General features: G+C 44.4%; 1 protein-coding gene across 2 annotated transcripts in view; it reads right to left on the bottom strand.

The window, feature by feature from the left end:
* Positions 1-20,146, bottom strand: part of LOC115092872 (prosaposin-like) — a 91,101-nt gene that overhangs the window by 21,512 nt on the left and 49,443 nt on the right. For both annotated transcript variants that reach the window (XM_029604261.1, XM_029604262.1), the window contains 3 exons: positions 18,403-18,624; positions 5,386-5,569; positions 206-345 (listed from right to left, as the gene is read on the bottom strand). In XM_029604261.1, coding sequence (XP_029460121.1) covers positions 206-345; positions 5,386-5,569; positions 18,403-18,624 — 546 coding nt within the window. The remainder of the gene's footprint in view (positions 1-205; positions 346-5,385; positions 5,570-18,402; positions 18,625-20,146) is intronic.

Below are 20,146 nucleotides of genomic sequence, written 5' to 3'. Positions count from 1 at the left end.
AATTGACTTATAGGCTTAATTTTTCCGGATTCTTAAATCTGGCCTAACCAATAAGGCTGAAGAAGGGACACAGACATAAATGACAGGGGATATATAGAGGAGACAATAAGAGTACAATAAGGCACAGGAAGAAGAGAGAGAGAGAACCCAATGTAGGAGGAAAATCCCCCGGAGAAGAAAAGAATAGCTTATGTAAACGTCTCACCTCCAGTGGCATGTTCTGCCAGAGCTCCATGCAGTACTGCTCTCTCATGCAGAGAGACGCCATCTCCCAGTCCTGACACCAGAACTTAGGACCCTGGAGACACTGCTCTGGGACCTTCAGGGAATCCTCAAGGGCCACGACTGCAAAGCAGAACACAAAGGAAGGGTGATAAGGTGACAGACTCTTTGATCCAGTTTTACCACTACACCTAGAGGAATCTATGTGTACAGAATGTTAGTTATTTGTCGACATTAACCAAGTCTTTAATTTCTTCCAAGATCTAGATACATTTGACTTATCCCTTATTTCCAAGGGCAAGCTATTCCATAAACCTGGAATAACATTTGAAAAAGATCTAGAGTCCTAGAGACTCCCCAAACAGGTCTGGTTTTCAGGATAAACCAAACAGACAAATCAGCCTGCTTCTTAGTGTATGCAAATATAGACTCGTGTTGTACGGTTTGCTCAGTTTAGGAGTGGTGACATATGCAGAGCCACAGAATGACTAACAAATGCAGATCAAGGCAGCTGATAGCCTGCTGCATGGCCCTGCCTCTTGAAGAGTGTGATTGAGATTCAAAAAGATGTGCTGGGACACCAGGAAGGCATTTCCAACATTTGAACGGCCAGGAGTCCACGAAGCTATGCAGACCCTGGTACAGCCCCATGAGTTCTGATACTGAATATGTGAAGAATTTATATTGGTGGTGAAGTAATCTGAAGTCATACCGGGTGTTATATTGTGGATGCCTTGTTTAGAGGTACTATGTCTGTTTGTCAAGAGGAAGGTTTACTGATAACCTGAACCCAGGACTGGAACAATAGACTTGACTGTGCCTAGCATTCTAAATTACATTGTATATTCTTTTATGCCTGCAGTAGTTGTAAACGATAATAGTGCAATGCCTCTGTCTATGTTATACAATATGAACACAACCAGAGGACCTATACCATATAAATGTACACAAAATTTTTTTTTATTAAATAATTTCATACAAAATTTACAACCTCTCCTAATACATAGGAACACCTATCTAAGCGGTATTAATCTATATATTAAAACTCCATATCCATACGTTACCCTCCACACATACACTCCTCATACACACCAAAACACACCCTCAACACTAAAAACCCAGCAACATGATCATCAATTATACTTCATTTGACATCTGTTAACAATTGCAATGTGTAGTATTACTACCTCACAATATTATACCAATGAATGTGATAACATACAGAAAAAATGGTTGCTTTCACATATACATCCTATACTTCATTTGACACCTATTAACATTTACCATGGGTAGTCATACTACCTCACTATATTATACCAATGAATCTAATAACATACAAAGAAAAGATGGTTGCTTTCACATATACATCCGTATATGTATATGTGAAAGCAACCATCTTTTCTTTATATGGTATAGGTCCTCTGGTTGTGTTCATATTGCAGTAGTTGTAAGCCAGGCTATACCTATGTTCAACTTGTATGTGAATAAACCAACATTGAGTATTATTTCTACTTGGTGGCTGATCTCTGCACGAGCTTTCAACCTGATAGAGAGAGAGAGCTGGAAAAGTCACCAGGGGTTTACGTAACACATCATCTGTCTCTGGGCAGGTTCCACTGGGCCTAAACCATCTCCATGTTTTATAGATTTATGCAGCCATTATACACATAGGCATTGCATTTTGAGTAATTTGATTTTGTGATATCGGTATTTTCACATTTTTGCGTGGTTTTGGATTTAGTACCTAAACCATCTCAGAAAGAAATCTTATAAATATCCAAGGATAGAAATTCCACCAGTCCCCTGGACAATTGTTTTCAGTGCTTACCTTTCCTTACAGTTGGAATAGTGAATATTCATTGTTTTATCTTGAAAACCAAACGTGTTTGAGGGCCTTGAGGACTGAAATTGAGAACTTCTGCTTGTTGTGGCAGATGAGATTTCCTATAGATATTCACCTTATAATGCTACAGGACAGACTATAATATGCCTCACTCACAATTACAAAATCTAAATAAGAGTGGTTTAAAGGAGAAATGGGGATTAAAAAAAAATTCCATGAAAACATGCAAGGCAGCCTGCCGGCTGACATATCTCAGACATGCGGCGGCAGACAGCAGAATCCCTTGTAAACTGTGCAGGGACTTCCCCACCCCCGACCAATGGTCCAAGTTTAAAAATTCACAAACTATAAAAAGAAGAGTCTTATCATTGTACCGAAGCTGGGCCTACAAGAAGACTCCTTTAAAATAAGAAGGACATATGGGGCTGGTTAAATGGGAGCTTGAGAATGGCTGAGATTTGGTTTGGAGCAGTAACGGAAGGAACATCACTGGTTGAGCCTGCTGTGGAGTTGCTGTCACTTCAGTCTGCATTAGCAGTGCTGCTGCAGCAGAGTCACAAGGAACTGTCAGTCACTGCAGTGAGTAACACTCTCGCGCCCTAAAGCTATCACATTTTCATGGATATTTTCAAAATTGATAAAAAAAAAAAAAAGCAACAACTAACCCTCCAAAGACTAAATGATGGCAGAGCATAGCTAAAGAGGCGATACCAAATATTCATCTTTTAGGGTTTCTTATTTCATCAACCATGACAGGGCCACTTTAAACTTAAATATGTAGGGGGCAATTTTCAAACTGACTGCACTGGGACAAAGACTGCGAGTACCTTTTCCCTGCAGCTTTTGTGCCAGTTCTCGAGGTGAAAGCTCGCCTGTTCACTTGCACCTGCTTTGTGTGTGGATAGAATTTTGCTGGAAACGTTTGCTCTTGGAGTTGAAAATGCTGTCTACGTAAGTATGTTTCCTCCCTCCAGATCCACACACATCCCCAGGAATGCCCCCTTTCAGTGTGGCTAAAATCACACATGTGATGAAAGAACGTGCGCACACTTAGCTGTGTTAAGGGAAGGTCATTTTCAGATCAGCAGATTAATGCAGGTAAAATGCTGTTTACCTGTATACATTTAAAAATTGCTCTTGTATTACTTTTTAAATTGAGCTCCATCAAAAAGCACTCCTGAGATCTCCTGCTTCTTTCTTTTCAGGGGAAAAAGGGATTCAGTTTTGGATAGGTCTGCTTTAAGGAATGGGAGGGTTAAAGATGGGGCAAATGGTGAATGGCAGATCATCTTCTCGTGGCCTTGTCATAAACTAGTTGCTTTTTTGGCAGCAGTGCACAAACAATGGTCCTTTCTGTTGCTGTAGCAAGGTTCTTCTTCGTACAGGTCTCTCCCAGGAGTCGGCATATGATCAGGTGTTTCAGAGTCTGCACTTCAACTCACTTGCATGCGTACATGCCTTTGGGGTAGCCCCATTTGATCAAGCTAGTCCGATCTGGCAATTTGTGTGCATAGGCATTTCAACCATTATCTTGTTTTCCATCTGTACTGCTCCCTCCAGGAAGGTCCATGTTGGATTCCACATCCATTTCAGTGTGTCTGGCTGGGTATGGTCTCATTCCATAACTTCAATCACAACTTCCAAGTTGTTATAGCCAAAGGTATAACACAGGTCATAAAACTATTTTGCAGTTTAAGATGTTTGGTTATTCCTTGGGTCTTCTATCTGCTTTGATCTTTCTCTTTGGCTTGCTATCTTCCACCTGATATCAGGTGGTACAATTGCAGCCAGTAAGTACAATTTATTCTCTGGTACTGGCTTTAAGACATCTTATTATTTCATGACAGCTGTTCTTTAGAGCAAGGTCTAGTTTCTTGGCAAGGTCTGTGAGCCCTCTGGGGACAGAGGAATAACAATAATACCTGAATGCAATCTGCTTTGAAGTGTCTGAAAGGTGGAATACAATCATTTAAATAAAATACATGTTGGATGTGCGTGCTCCGCTGTGGAGTATCACAAGGCAATAGCAGTGGTGTTCAACAAAGCCAAGTTGGCAGCCTGCTTGAAAGTGACCAACTTTTGGAGGATGTTATGAATGCTGATTTTTTTCCCTTTTGTCTTCTGTGTGCTTTGAAGGAAAATGTTTGGTCCAGTCTCACCCCCACACAGATGGGGTTCAGGTGATTTAACAAGGGAGGCCGATATTGGAAGCTGCATTAAGCCGGTTAAGTTGGATTTATAAGGCTTCTTAGTTCCCTAATTTGGGGGCAGACAATGGATGTAACAGGGCAGCGCTACTTAAACCAGATAAGTTATCCAACTAATAGCGATATTTAGCCTTTGCCAGTTAAGTTAACCGGACAAATTGCACCTGCCCAATAGCAGGTCTAAACTTCGCTGGTTAAGCAGTGATTTATTCGGGGATATTCAGAAGCATGGGTGTGATTCCCCTGGGATCTGAACATGAAATTTCCGTGCCTGCTTTCACTCCCCTGGCCTAACGCCGCACCCTTTTTTATGTGGGTAAAAGCAAGCACCGCACAGTGGGTAATTTTCAAGAGAAGGCGGGCACTTGTAAATGCCGCTGGTACTCTGCACCAGTTCTCACAGAAACATGGGCGCGTACTTTCCCTTTCAGATTTGCCCAGGGAAAAAGTGCATGAGGAGATCTGGGCCTGCTTTTTTTCCTTCCAAAGAACATGGGTGGTTCTCAAAAGGCAAAACTCCATGCGTTGTAGCTTTCCCTGCCCTATGTCTGCCCTGGGAATGCCTCCACTCAATGCAGGTAAAAGTGTGCTCTTTGAGCTATTTTCCCCACAGCCAGTTTCCATGGGTAGATGAATTTGAAAATTGCTCTCCTAGTAGGAGCCTCTACTGGACACCCAGTTGTGACTCGCTGTCTATTTTATTTGTATTCATCCTTTTCCTTCTGCTCCTTTCTACTTCCAGCTGAATTTGAATCAAGCAGGAAAGGGGATAGAGAGAAGAGGATGCTAGGAGGGAGACAGAGGGGGAGATGCCGGGCACCTCGGGCAGGGGAAAGAGAGCCAGGTAGAGGAAGTTGGGGGGGGGGGGGGAAGAAATGGGTATATATTGTGCCAGAACTGCTGCCGGTTTCAGTTTTCATAGAGGGAACCTGATAGACACGAGCCAGTCCTCTGCCGAGGAATGGAAAATCTGACTTAGGGATCAAGCCAAAGACCTTCCACATGGCAGCACAGACCGTAGAGAGCTTACCATCCGAGTCACCGTGCCGTGGTGTGATCTGTGAGGATCTGATAATGTGAGTGTGTTGGGTAAGTTACACAGCAGAGCCTTACCTTGGGTGTCACTTGGATTATTACGGCACATCCTTATCTGTGTACAAAACTCCTGGGAGTCCTGGTTGTTCTGCAAAGCCTCTGTTATCTGATCCCGGAATTGATTCAACAGGGCTTGGCAGGGGATTCTCAACAAAACGTTAATGCTGTCGCACACTGTATCCAGTGCATCATTAATGGCATCCTGCAAGGAGGCAGCACACATAGGGTTATACCTAAATGAGAAAAAGACTAATTCATTGTATAAGACAACCTGGCATTAAACATGCTGGGGTCCAGGGCAGAAGCTTAGAAGGAGCCATCTTCCCTCCTCTTCCACTGCCTCCCATTCTCTGTCCTCCTCCTGCACCTCTTCTTCCCTCATGGCCTCTTCCTGGGTTCTCTTCCTCCTACCCCAAGCTCCCTGATTTCAAGTCCTTAAACATTTCCTCCCCCTTGATTGCTCATCCTTTACACTGCACCCTACTTCCTCACACTTAAGGAAGGTATAGAAAAGATTTTAAGTAAAATAAATAAACATCTCCAGCAGCCGAGTGCTTTATCTCTTAACAGGATGAGCAAAGAGAGGGAAACAATCCAACCCTTGTTTAATCTTTGATCCTGCTGTCTCTGGGTCTTTAGACCCTTCCACCCAAGGGTCTAGCTTTCTTTAATAACTATCATAATACTCATATAATTAATCTAAATTAGATTCATCAAGTATAATTGAGATTTCCGATTTAGAACACCACCCTCAGGTTCTGAAGTGTTTGCAGGCCTCTTCTTATTCCCCATGACTCCAATATATTTTCCATTCCTGTTGCTAATCCTCCCTAATCTTATTCCCTGCTGCAAACCAGAAGTACCATCAAGTTCACCCTCCCCTATCCCTATATTCTCTCTCTCACCTGCCATTCTGTCATCTGCACTGGCCACTGCTCATGAAATTCAAAGTTTTCTTCCTCTCATCCTGCCTTTTCCACTCTCCCTGACACCATCTCATCACTGTCACTATCGGCAGCTCACCTCTGCCTATCGTCTCCGTATTCTCCTGCTCCTCCTTTTACTTTCAGATGGGGATATCAATCCCAATCCTGGCCCTTTGAGGCAATTTTCACTCCTTCCTCCCATATCAAGCCGTAACCCCTCCAATCTTATCACTATTCCCCTTCGCCCTCCCTCCCTCTTCTCTTCCTTTCTTATGCTCCCTGTGGAATGGGATCTCCATTTTTTACCTCTCGTTCTCTTCATGTCCTTGCCTTAACGGAGACCTGGCTTTGCCCTGAGGACACTGCTTCAGTTGCTGCTCTCTGTCATGGAGGTTATCTTGTCTCCCACACCCACCTCGCCTGGTAGATGGCTGTTCTCCCTCTCCTGCAGATTTCAACCCCTTCTTCCACCTCAATCCCACGTTTTCTTTCTTTGAAGCCCATCCATCACCTATTCACTCCATTCCCTCTCGGGTAGCTGTCATCCTTTCTCACTGACTTTGATTCCTGGTGTTCCTTCTTTATTGATCCATCTTTCCCTTCCTTTATTCTTTTGGTGACTTTAACCTCCATGTTGATGACCCCTCTAACACTTATGCCTCAAAACGCCTTTCTTTAACTTCTTCATTTGCTCTATGACTCTGCTCTACCACCTCTACTCACCAGCATGGCCACTGCCTTGACCTAGTCTTTGCTTCCAACTGCTGTCTCTCAGACTTCACCACCTCAGTTCTTCCCATCTCAGACCATCTCCGACCATCTCCTGATAACTTTCACATTAAACTATCCTCCCCCACAGGCTCATCCAGTCACCACTTACACCTTTAGGAATCTCCAAGCTGTTGAGTCTTGCACCTTTTCAACTGCTGTTTCACCTCTCCTTTCCTCCACAACTTTGTCTGAATCTGTTGATGAAGCAGTTTGTTCTTACAACACTAGACTCTCTTCAGCCTTAGACACTTTTGCCCCTCCTCTTACCCGTGCTGTAAGGTGCAGTAAACCCCAGCCTTGGCTCACCCCTACAATTCTCTACCTATGTTCCTGCACCCACTCTGCAGAACATCTTTGGCTAAAATCTCGTGCCCATACAGACTTCATACACTTCAAATTCATGCTGACCACTTTCCAATATGCTATTGTACTTGCCAAACAAGACTACTATGTCCATCTGACAAACTCTCTTACACTGAACCCTTGCCATCTCTTTGCCAATTCCCTCCTCAAACTTCCCTGGCCTCCCTCCTCCCCTTCTCTCTCTGCCCAGACTATGGCTGACTACTTCCATGACAAGATTCACAAAATTAGTCTTGAGTTCTCAGCTGTTTCACCTTTACCTGCCTCTCCTCCACTTTTCTCTACCTTTTCCCTAGCCTCTGCCACTATCTCCTCCTTTCCTGAAGTCACATGGAGCAAACTGCTGGTTTTCTCTCTTCCTCCAAATTCACTATTTGTTCCTCTGACCCTGTCCCCACCCGATTCCTCAGCTCCATCTTCACTGCAGTGATCCCTTCTATCTGTCACATCCTCAATCTATCACTCTCCACTGCCACTGATCCTGCTGCATTCAAACATGTTATGATCACACTACACCTTAAAAAAAACCCTCACTGGATCCTACCTGTCCTGCCACCTATTGTCCCACATCCCTTCTCCCTTTTGCCTCCAGACTACTTGAATGTGCTGTTCAGCACCGCTGTCTTGACTTTCTTACATTTCAAGTCTTTCTTGATCCATTCCAGTCTGGTTTTCGCCCTCAACATTCAACTGAAACAGCCCTTGCCAAAGTTTCCAGTGACCTGTTTATGGCTAAAGCCAAAGGTCTTTATTCCATCCTTATCCTCCTTGACTTATCTGCTGCTTTTGACACTGTTGATCACCACCTCCTCCTTGATACTCTGTCCTCGCTTGGATTTCGTGGCTCTGTCCTGTATTGTTTCTCTTTTTACCTCTCCCATCGCACTTTTAGCATTTCCTTTGGTTATTCCTCCTCTACTGCCATCCCACTATCAATTGGTGTGCCTCAGGGCTCCATGCTGGGCCCTCTCCTCTTCTCACTATATACTAATTCCCTTGGTGCTCTGATTTCCTCTCATGGCTGATGACTCCCAGATCTTCCTAGGTACACCAAAACTTTCACCAGAAATCCAATCCCGTATCTCAGGATTTGTTACCCCGTATCTCAGGATTTGCCGACCTTCAGCGCGCCCTAGCTCCGCCCCCTCTCTGACGTGTCGCCGACAAGACCAGAAGGTCCTGCATTTGCGCGGGAACTTGAGGATTTAAACCCCTGAGCCCAGCACAGCATTGCCTCAGCTACAGGCTTGCTTGTGCTGGTGCTCCCCCTGCGTTTCTTTGGTACTGTGCTGTTTTGACCTCGGACTGCCTTGGACCTTCTCTGCCTGCTGCCTGCCTCGACCATGGACTGGCTTTTGACCCCGTTTATTGCTCCCTGCTCTGTTCTGGTTTAGTATTTACTTTCTGCTCGCTGCCTGTCACGACCCCGGATTGGAGATTGGACTCTGTTTGCCTGCTGCCTGTCACGACCCCGGATTGGAGATTGGACTCTGTTTGCCTGCTGCCTGTCACGACCTCGGATTGGAGATTGGACTCTGTTTGCCTGCTGCCTGTCACGACCTCGGATTGGAGATTGGACTCTGTTTGCCTGCTGCCTGTCACAACCCTGGATTGGAGATTGGACTCTGTTTGCCTGCTGCCTGTCACAACCCTGGATTGGAGATTGGATTCTGTTTGTCTGCTGCCTGTCACAACCCTGGATTGGAGATTGGATTCTGTTTGCCTGCTGCCTGTCACAACCCCGGATTGGATATTGGATTCTGTTTGTCTGCTGCCTGTCACAACCCCGGACTGGAGATTGGACTCTTGTTTGTCTGCTGCCTGTCACGACCTCGGATTGGAGATTGGATTCTGTTTGTCTGCTGCCTGTCACAACCCCGGATTGGAGATTGGATTCTGTTTGTCTGCTGCCTGTCACAACCCCGGATTGGAGATTGGATTCTGTTTGTCTGCTGCCTGTCACAACCCTGGATTGGAGATTGGACTCTTGTTTGCCTGCTGCCTGTCACAACCCTGGATTGGAGATTGGACTCTTGTTTGCCTGCTGCCTGTCACAACCCCGGATTGGAGATTGGACTCTTGTTTGTCTGCTGCCTGTCACAACCCCGGATTGGAGATTGGACTCTTGTTTGTCTGCTGCCTGTCACAACCCCGGATTGGAGATTGGATTCTGTTTGTCTGCTGCCTGTCACAACCCCGGATTGGAGATTGGATTCTGTTTGTCTGCTGCCTGTCACAACCCCGGATTGGAGATTGGACTCTGTTTGTCTGCTGCCTGTCACAACCCCGGATTGGAGATTGGATTCTGTTTGTCTGCTGCCTGTCACAACCCCGGATTGGAGATTGGATTCTGTTTGTCTGCTGCCTGTCACAACCCCGGATTGGAGATTGGATTCTGTTTGTCTGCTGCCTGTCACAACCCCGGATTGGAGATTGGATTCTGTTTGTCTGCTGCCTGTCACAACCCCGGATTGGAGATTGGACTCTTGTTTGCCTGCTGCCTGTCACAACCCTGGATTGGAGATTGGACTCCTGTTTGCCTGCTGCCTGTCACAACCCTGGATTGGAGATTGGACTCTTGTTTGTCTGCTGCCTGTCACAACCCCGGATTGGAGATTGGACTCTTGTTTGTCTGCTGCCTGTCACAACCCCGGATTGGAGATTGGATTCTGTTTGTCTGCTGCCTGTCACAACCCCGGATTGGAGATTGGATTCTGTTTGTCTGCTGCCTGTCACAACCCCGGATTGGAGATTGGACTCTGTTTGTCTGCTGCCTGTCACAACCCCGGATTGGAGATTGGACTCTGTTTGTCTGCTGCCTGTCACAACCCTGGATTGGAGATTGGACTCTGTTTGTCTGCTGCCTGTCACAACCCTGGATTGGAGATTGGATTCTGTTTGTCTGCTGCCTGTCACAACCCCGGATTGGAGATTGGATTCTGTTTGTCTGCTGCCTGTCACAACCCCGGATTGGAGATTGGACTCTGTTTGTCTGCTGCCTGTCACAACCCCGGATTGGAGATTGGACTCTGTTTGTCTGCTCCCTGTCACAACCCCGGATTGGAGATTGGACTCTTGTTTGTCTGCTGCCTGTCACAACCCTGGATTGGAGATTGGACTCTTGTTTGTCTGCTGCCTGTCACAACCCCGGATTGGAGATTGGACTCTTGTTTGTCTGCTGCCTGTCACAACCCCGGATTGGAGATTGGACTCTTGTTTGCCTGCTGCCTGTCACAACCCTGGATTGGAGATTGGACTCTTGTTTGTCTGCTGCCTGTCACAACCCTGGATTGGAGATTGGACTCTTGTTTGTCTGCTGCCTGTCACAACCCCGGATTGGAGATTGGACTCTTGTTTGCCTGCTGCCTGTCACAACCCTGGATTGGAGATTGGACTCTTGTTTGCCTGCTGCCTGTCACAACCCTGGATTGGAGATTGGACTCTTGTTTGTCTGCTGCCTGTCACAACCCTGGATTGGAGATTGGACTCTTGTTTGCCTGCTGCCTGTCACAACCCTGGATTGGAGATTGGACTCTTGTTTGTCTGCTGCCTGTCACAACCCTGGATTGGAGATTGGACTCTTGTTTGTCTGCTGCCTGTCACAACCCCGGATTGGAGATTGGACTCTTGTTTGTCTGCTGCCTGTCACAACCCTGGATTGGAGATTGGACTCTTGTTTGCCTGCTGCCTGTCACAACCCTGGATTGGAGATTGGACTCTTGTTTGTCTGCTGCCTGTCACGACCTCGGATTGGAGATTGGACTCTGTTTGTCTGCTGCCTGTCACAACCCTGGATTGGAGATTGGACTCTTGTTTGCCTGCTGCCTGTCACAACCCTGGATTGGAGATTGGACTCTTGTTTGTCTGCTGCCTGTCACGACCTCGGATTGGAGATTGGACTCTGTTTGTCTGCTGCCTGTCACAACCCTGGATTGGAGATTGGACTCTTGTTTGCCTGCTGCCTGTCACAACCCTGGATTGGAGATTGGACTCTTGTTTGTCTGCTGCCTGTCACGACCTCGGATTGGAGATTGGACTCTTGTTTGTCTGCTGCCTGTCACAACCCCGGATTGGAGATTGGACTCTTGTTTGCCTGCTGCCTGTCACAACCCTGGATTGGAGATTGGACTCTGTTTGTCTGCTGCCTGTCACGACCTCGGATTGGCCTTGAATTTTCTCTACCGGTTATCAGCTGGTACCCCGAGCTAAGGTAAGACTGTTTTCTACTAAGGGATTCATTAACAAGCTGCGTAACAGGATTTGACATTGCTGCCTGGATGTCCCGCCGCCACCTTAAACTCAACATGGCCAAAACAAAGCTCGTTATCTTTCCCCACAAGCCCACCTCCCATCTTCCTCCTTTCTCTGTTTCTGTAGATAACACGGTCATAGTCCCTGTCCCATCAGCTCGTAACCTTGGAGTCCTCTTTAACTACTCTCTCTCCTTTTCTATGCATATCCAAAATACTGCTAAAACATTTTGTTTCTTTTTTTATAATATTGCCAAAATCCGTTCTTTCCTTTCTGAACCAACTACCAGAATCCTTATCCACTCTCTCATCTCCTCTGCTTAGATTAGACTATTGCAACCTGCTCCTCCCGGCGAGCCATCTCTCTCCACTGCAATCTGTCCTAAATTCAGCTGCCTGACTTATCTTTCACCAAAGTCACTATGCACACATATTCCCTCTTCCAAAGTCACTGCATTGGCTCCCTATCTGTTCCTGCATACAGTTCAAGCTCTTTTTTTCTCACCTACAAATGCCTTCACTCTGCAGCTCCTCACTACCTCTACTCTCTTATCTCTCTCTGCACCCCTCCTCATGCACTCCACTCAGATAAGTCACTCCTATCCGTAGCCTTCTCCACTACTACCAATTGCAGACAATGTGCTTTCCACCTGGCTGTGCTGTGTGCTTGGAATAGTCTTCCTGAACTGGTGCTTCATGCTCCCTCTCTTTCCATATTTAAATCCCATCTAAAGACCCACCTTTTTGAAACCGCTTTTAAATCTTATGCCTGATTGTCTGCTTTTAGTCTTGACAAACTTTCTTTTCTTTTAACCAAGTCTCTTGTCCTGTATGTTTGTCTTATTAGATTGTAAGCTCTACTGAGCAGGGAGTGTCTTTTTATATGTTTGTACAGTAGTGCATATGTCGTGTAGCACTATAGAAATGTTAAGTATTAGTAGTAGCTTTAAACCTCTTCTTTCCCCTGATTTCCAGACCTTCTGTCCACTCTATCTTGATCTCCAAACCTCAGGATTCCCTCCTACTTCCCTTGGGAGTTGGTTTCTCCATGTCTTAGCTTTATTATGAATGAAGGGGTCCTGCCCTGGGAGGCAGGGAGTGACTACAGATGCACTTGCTCAGTAGAGCAGGCTGCAACCGTGTCGGGCTCTGGATGATGTCCTACATGTGTGACTGACATCCTGCTGTCCATTGGAGAACATCTATTACAGGTAAGCAACACTACTTTCTCCAATCTTCAGGCACTGAGCTTCTTCTTCTCAACCCCGCAGGTCCTCTCCTGTTGCTGCTGCCACCACTTTGCATCCCAGGTCCTCTCTTCTACTGCAATCTCATGTTCTTGAGAGCCTTTCTATCTCCAACATTGCCCCATCCTGAATTTTCTCCCTCCCTATCTTTCTTTTCCCATGTCCCATTGCCAGATTCTTTCCTTCCTCCCCCTACCTCCATGGTCCTCTCCTTTCTGCCTTTGTTTAACTGGTTCCCAGGCTGGGTAATAATAAGAGGAAAGATCAACATAGGGACTTTAAGCTGGGGTGCAATAACAATGTCCTGCAGCGACCCGACCCCCCCCCCCCCCCCCCACCTCTTTCTCTGATCAAGTTTCCTGTTAGCAAGGAAACCCATGGAGGGGAGGGGCCACTGCAGGATCTATGAGTGTGCCCCTTACTGATTTTTTTTTCTCTTCTTTCAGCCAGGGCTGGAAGAAGAGTGCCAGTGCAAGGGTCTGTAGCACCTTAGGCAGAACACCAACACCAAAATCCACCCTGAGATGAATGTGCCCCCTCTTACAGTGAGATATATACAGTCATATTCTCCTCCTTATAGTTCTCTCTCTCTCCCTCCCCCTCTCCCCCCTCCCCAAACATTGCTTACATTGCCGCTGCACCACTCTTCTTTTAAATATGGCGCCCTTCTGTCCATGGACACCACCCCACCCACTTATGGCACCCTAGGTGGCCACCTATTGCACCCGCTGGCCCTGCTTCCCGCTCTGCTGAAGACCTGTGCTGGAATTAGGAGGTGCTTCTTTCATCTCTGGACCACTGGCAGGTAGCCTACAAGTGCTCTTCCCCCAATGCCAGCCCTATCTATAAGACCTGTCTGGATGAAAGGTGTCAAATGCATCTACATTATTATCATTTACTAGCACCAACAGAAACATGAGGTTAGCACACAACATATTTCAAGACAACACCCAAATCGAACAAGGAAGTTGAGATCACAACCGCACTTTGTGCTGCTTTGTAGAGAACTTTCCACGGAATGTTTAGTATAAGGACCTATTGGAGGACATATTGCTTTTACATAGAGTAGACAGCAAACCTCATAGTGATGCTGACCTACAGAGTTTTGTAGGGAGAAGTTGTGGTAGAAAGCACACACAAGCAGCAAGGCACTACAGACCTAAGGTTTGTGGGTTTGTAGTCTCTAGTCTCTATTTTTGGAAGATCTGCAATGAGGAAGTTAATCTGAAGCTTCCCATTCCTATTTTCCTTTTCACCTCTTTGCATTTTGACATCTTGACTGGTGTGGTTTTTTTTTTATTATTATTATAATAATGGGCCTGGAAACAACTCAATGCCTTTTGAGAGATTTTATGAGAAAGAGGACTATTATGCTAACTAATTCATTTTGTGTACTGGGTGCTTAACCATCTTCGAGACAGAGGAGTGGCACTAGGCAAGCGGGCAAAGCCCTGAAAGCCAGAGTAGAGGTAGAGAAAGAAGCAGGCTCAGGAGTAATATAAGGAAATATTTCTTTAGAGAGAGGGTGGTAGATGCCTGGAACAGCCTCCCAGTGAAGGTGGTGGAGACCAAAACAGTATAGGAAATCAAGAAAGCAGAGAGTGGGAGGGAATGCAGAGCTGAGCAGTTGCTGTGCATGAACAGAGTAGATAGGCTGCATGTTCTTTTTTCTGCCGTTACATTTTTATATTTAAGTTGTCTTTCATTATCAATGCTTCTTTAGCATCCGAAGACGTTCCAAAGGACTGAAGGCAGGCAGATATGGTTTCTCTTTACAAAGAAGTGGAAGTAAGGAGGAGACTGGGAACTACAGGCTGGTTAATCTGACCTCCGTGGTGAGCAAATGAATGGAATCGCTGTGAAAACAGATGTTGCAGTTTTTGGAATCCAGTGAATTTCAGAATGCGAGGTAGTATGGTTTTTTCCAGAGATAGGTCTTGTCAGATGAAGCTAATCAATTTCTTTGATTGGGTGACTAGAGAATTAGATCAGGGGAGAGTGGTGTAGTGCAGATGGATTTCAGCAAGGCCTCTGACACGGTTCTGCAGCCACGTAGATGACTTATAAATAAACTAAGTGCCCTAGGTATGGGCATAAAGTACTGACTACATTAGAATATGTTTGCGTGAGGTTAGAAAGGGGCGGTTAGCAGCGGTTACCAATGGTGTGCTGCAGGGATTGGTCCTTCGTTCAGTTCTGTTCAATATTTTTGTAAGCAATATTATGGATGGGATATAGGATACATTTTGCCTTTTAGTGGATGGATGATACCATCATTTACAACAGGGTAGGTACTCTGGAAGATGTAGGAAAACATAGAGATCTGGTGAAGCTTGAAGAATAGTTTAGAGTTAGACAGGTAAGGTTTAGTGCTAAAAAATGCAAGGTCATATGTTTGGCTTGTCAAAGCCCAAGGCAGCAATAAAGTATAGGGGTGAAGTTCTTCTGTGCAGGGGGTGATCAGATCTGATGCTCTTAAGGTGGCTAAACAGGTAGACAAAGGTGACAGCAAAAAGCAAAGATATGCTGGGTACATAGGGAAAGGAACAACCAGCAGGAAAAAAAGAGATGTGAAATTGCCTCTCTATTAGTCTCGCATGAAACCTCATTTACAGAACAGTGTAGAATTCTGGAGACTGCACCCTCAAAAGGGTATAAACCGGACAGAGTCAGCCTAGAGGATATCTACTAAAATGGTCAGTGGTCTTTGTTCTAAAGCATATGGGGATAGACTTAAGGATCTAAATATGTACTGTATAACCTGGAGGAAAGGAGAGAAAAAAAGAAGAGATATGATAGAGACATTTGTACCACTAAAAATTAAATGCACAGAAGGCAGGACTCTTTCAATGGAAAGGAGCCATAGAATACAGGTGAAACGGAATAAAATCAGGAGGAATCAAAGGAATTTTTCTTGATGGGGATGCATGGAACAGCCTCCCAGAAGAGGTGGTGTAGACAGGGACAGTGTCAGAGTTCAAGAAAGCATGGGACAGGCACAGATGATCTCTGAGAGAGAAGAAGGGATGGTAAACTAAGCAGGAGATGTGGATGGGCAGATTGGATGTCGAATAATCTTTATTTGCCATCATGTTCTATGTTTGTTGAATTCCAGATGCCCTGCTGAGCAAAAGCAGGGCATCTGCAATTCAAAAGATCCCAGGTTTGGACAGAAGGGGATTTATTTTATCTTTATTAATATTAATTATTGGATGCTCTCTGATGTGTCTTGTTGTTTTTAAATAGTTTTTTGATATTTGGAAAATACTGGATGTTGTTTTATTTGTTAGCTATTATGAAATATATATTCTTTTTATTAGTATGGTTTTACTCTATTGATAATTTATATTTCTTGATTTTATTGTTTGTTTAATGAAGAATGTTTTTGTTTTTCCATTGTTGCACTGCATAAAGAGTCTGGCTTCTTAGTTTCCAGTTCAGTTTTTGTTTACATGTTTCTATTTGTAGTTTATGGTGTCTTTATTCTATATTTGGTGAAGATCTGTCTGTAACCTGCATGTATGACTGAAGTGGGATATTTTGCCAGTTTGTAGTTTCTGTATAGGGATGTATAGAAACCTAGCTTGTTCTATTTTCCTAATAGGAGGTGTATTGGTGTTTTAGGGCCTGGTGTAATATTTGCAGTGTTGCTTTTTCATAGGTAGCGTTATTACTGTTTAAGTACTGGTAATTAGTACTGTTTTGGTATGGAAGGTTTATAATAATCGTAACACAGTCTATTCATGACTTTCTGAGGGCCAAGCCCACACCCAACAAACATTTCAAAAGGCCTTTTATCCATTCCAAGTGTCCTTTTTATTTTTTTCTGCAGATTTTTCTGATTTGCACCACAATTGTGCATGTCAATATAATATACATGTTTTAAGTACATTTTTACCTCTGAAGACTGTACTTTGAATGCCTTTTTATGTTAAATTATTATAAATGCATAATTTTATTTGTGTATAGGGAGGGTGTGAGCCCGGAGGGGGAGGAGCAGCAGGCTGTAAGTTTCGCCTAGGGCGCCTAATCACCTTGCACAGGCCCTGTCTTTAGTGCACTGAATTCTAGGTAGTTGCAATACTTTTTATGGAAACAGCCTACAGATTTTCTAAAGAAGTTGTAGTACATGAGCTTTAGTGATCAAGTCCATTCTTCTTGGTCACTTCTGGAAAGAAGCCAGTTTAAGACTAACACAGCTACTGGAAAATTATCAACATCACACCTGCATGCAACAGTAAAATGCATTGCATGGAAAATGGGAGTTCACAGCATACAAAAATTATATACTATCAATATATATGCAGGGCCCCACGGGGATTCTTACAAAGATGTGACCTTGTAGAAAGACTATGCCATTAGATAAGGAGAAATGAACATACAATCAATGCCAAAGCACTCCCCCTGTGAGGAGGATGCAATATTTGTTTTTGTGTCTGCAGTAGACAGAGCCCCATGATGTGTTGGGGATTTTTGTGCTAAAAGTCTAAGGGATGGGAATGTTCTTCTGAACCTCTTTCTTTCTGGAGAAATGTTAGGCCCAATTCAGTGGGGAAAGGATTTTTGGAATTTGGTGAGACTTTCTAATTTTAGTTATCTTTTTGAGAAGGAGATTTTGCATTTTGGAATTTCATTTGAAAGGAAGCGTTTCCACCCTTGCCTCCCTAATTTTGTGAAGGGAACTGAAGCACTTTCAGCTGGTCCCCTTTACAAAGAGAGAAACAGTGCCTTTCTGGCTGAACTATTTGTTGAAGAAAGAATACCCATCCATTACCCAGCTTATGAAAAGAAAACAGAAAAAGAAGAAGATGTGGTGCCCTAAGGGTGTTCATCCACAACAGATACCTATTAAGAATAAAGAGGAGAGTAAAGGAAGTTCTTTTCTGGTACAAGTAGAGAAAATAAACCAGGGAAGCAGAAGAAAGGATCAGATCAGAGCAACCAAGAAAATTCAGGTACCAAACAGGAAACTCTAAACTGGAGGGAGTATCTGCATATACTGCCCCAGGGATCCCGAATAATAGAGAAGATTCACTGCACAGTTGATGTTTGAAGTAGCTATTTCTGGACTAAGCCTTTATCAAGAAGAAAGTGTATTATGTGTCATATTATCCATATTGAACAAATGCTTTAGTAAAGACTGTATGCTGGCGCATCATTCATGGCTACTTCTGGTTCTTGTGTACTTGATGAAAAATATACAGAATGCCCAGGGCTTTGGAGGGTAATCTATCCCCCCCTACAGAGCATCCACCACATGGGGCTTAAGGAGACCTAGGAGTTTAGACTGTGGCTTAGCTCTGGTAGTAAGTGGGAGTCACTGAACTCTCAGTGCGCCACCTGATTCGGGATTACATATGCAAACCATACATTGGTTCTCGCTCTTCCATCCCAAGTGATTTATTCCTCATCATCAGCCCTATTTCATTATGACTCCCCTCCCCCCCTTCCCAAGCCCAGCATCGCTGCGTCACTCACATCATCGGCATCGTTTCCGATCATGCTCTGGAGTGTCCCCATCACTAGGGTGCAGGCCTTGCACTTCACTGAGGACCTCCTGGGAGATTTATTTTTCTTTCCCTTTCTGCGGTTTTTTTTCGTTCCCTTTCTGCTGTTTTTCTTCTTGCTGCTCTTGCCACGCTTATTTTTTTTCTTCCTCTTCAAAGACTTCTCAGACGTCTCGCCATCAGGCTCCTCCAACTATTAAACATGAACAAAAGACGTATAAAAGAGAGACGCTATGGGCACAAAGGGAAGAAAGGGGTGAACGGAGCAGAAAGATTTTGTGAGTGAGACTCATGGAGGCCAATATTCTTAGCTGGTTAAGTAGCGACTTATCCAGCTAAGTGGCAGCTGTTGAATATCTGGCTATGCTCAGCGGATGCCACTTAGCCAGCTAAGTAGATATCCAGATATCTAGTGGGCGAGTAATGGGAGTAACAAGGCAGCACTTCTTAGCCGGATAACCTATCTGGTTAAGTTAACCAGATAAGTCAGACTTCCATAGAGCAGGTCTGACTTATCCGGATATAACGTGTCTAGCCAAGAAGCCGGATAACTGAATAATGGGCCCTTAGAGTTTACTTCTGCTTTTCATAGTTATTCTTTTTTAAATTTTAACAAGTGAATGCCAAGAAATTACAACTTGACAATGGAAAAAAAAACAATGTAATGCATTCTCAAAACAGCACACAAAAAATACAAATACATTCTCTCAATTCTTGTCCACAAAGAGAAAAGGGGGGTTAGGCAAGACAGAATAGAAGAAATAATAAAAGGAAAACAAAACTAGGCAGATGACCACGGCAAAGTAAACACTAGCAGCCAAACACCAAGCAATATTGAGGTCCACAGTCTCAGTCCGGATAGCCAGATACATTTATTAGGCTGAAAAGGTAATCATGCCCTTACTGTGAAGATAATTAGACCCCATTGTAAAGGTATGAGTCAGAGTTTCAGGTTGGAGATTTGCATATGACAACCCCAAACCCCCCTGTGCCTTACTGCAAAATTAGTCAAATATCACTTCACAAATAAACAATAGCAAAGTCTGAAATTGTAGAATTTTGAAAGACAGTCTTCTCAAACAGAGGGATCCTCCTCACCCTGAATGTAAATGAGTGGCCAATATCCTTGGGCACTTGCTCTTCAGAGCAGAAAAAAGGTTGGGTAGGATAAGAGAGTTTGTGCTCATGTAATGGTCTTAGCTTTGTGGTTTGCACAGTAGAGTTCTTTTTAGCTGGGTAGAAGCCCATTAATAGGTTATGGATTTAGTTGAGCTAGAATCATTACAAGCTACAACTGTTGAGCAGTGAGTCAACCGTGAGCTTAACTGAGATAAAGGAACTTCTCCTACCAAGGAAAGGACTAAGATGGTATGTGGGTATTTCATATTTAACCTGACATGGGAAGACATTATTTTACCTCTTTGTTGTGTTGTGTTATCTTTGTTTAAGCTACATTATGTATGCGAAGTTTGTAAGTCACCTTGAGCAGTGAATAGGCAGCATATAAATCAAATAAATCAGAAGCTATAGGATTGTTGTAGACAGGGAGGTAGAGTTGGGTCCCCAGAAGGGCATGGACCCAGCAGCTGATTAAGAGGCCGTGATTGATCCTGCAGGAGGGTAACAGACCCAAAGGCTGATTATGAGTTTTTGGTCCCTCGGGAGGGTGCAGATTCAGCAGTTGAATGAGAGGTGTTGATTGGTCTCCCAGGAGG

The sequence above is a fragment of the Rhinatrema bivittatum genome, chromosome 5, assembly GCF_901001135.1.
Source record: "Rhinatrema bivittatum chromosome 5, aRhiBiv1.1, whole genome shotgun sequence".
Taxonomy (NCBI): domain Eukaryota; kingdom Metazoa; phylum Chordata; class Amphibia; order Gymnophiona; family Rhinatrematidae; genus Rhinatrema; species Rhinatrema bivittatum.
Note: the sequence above shows the minus strand (reverse complement) of the source record. Positions and strands in the feature narration are given on the sequence as shown.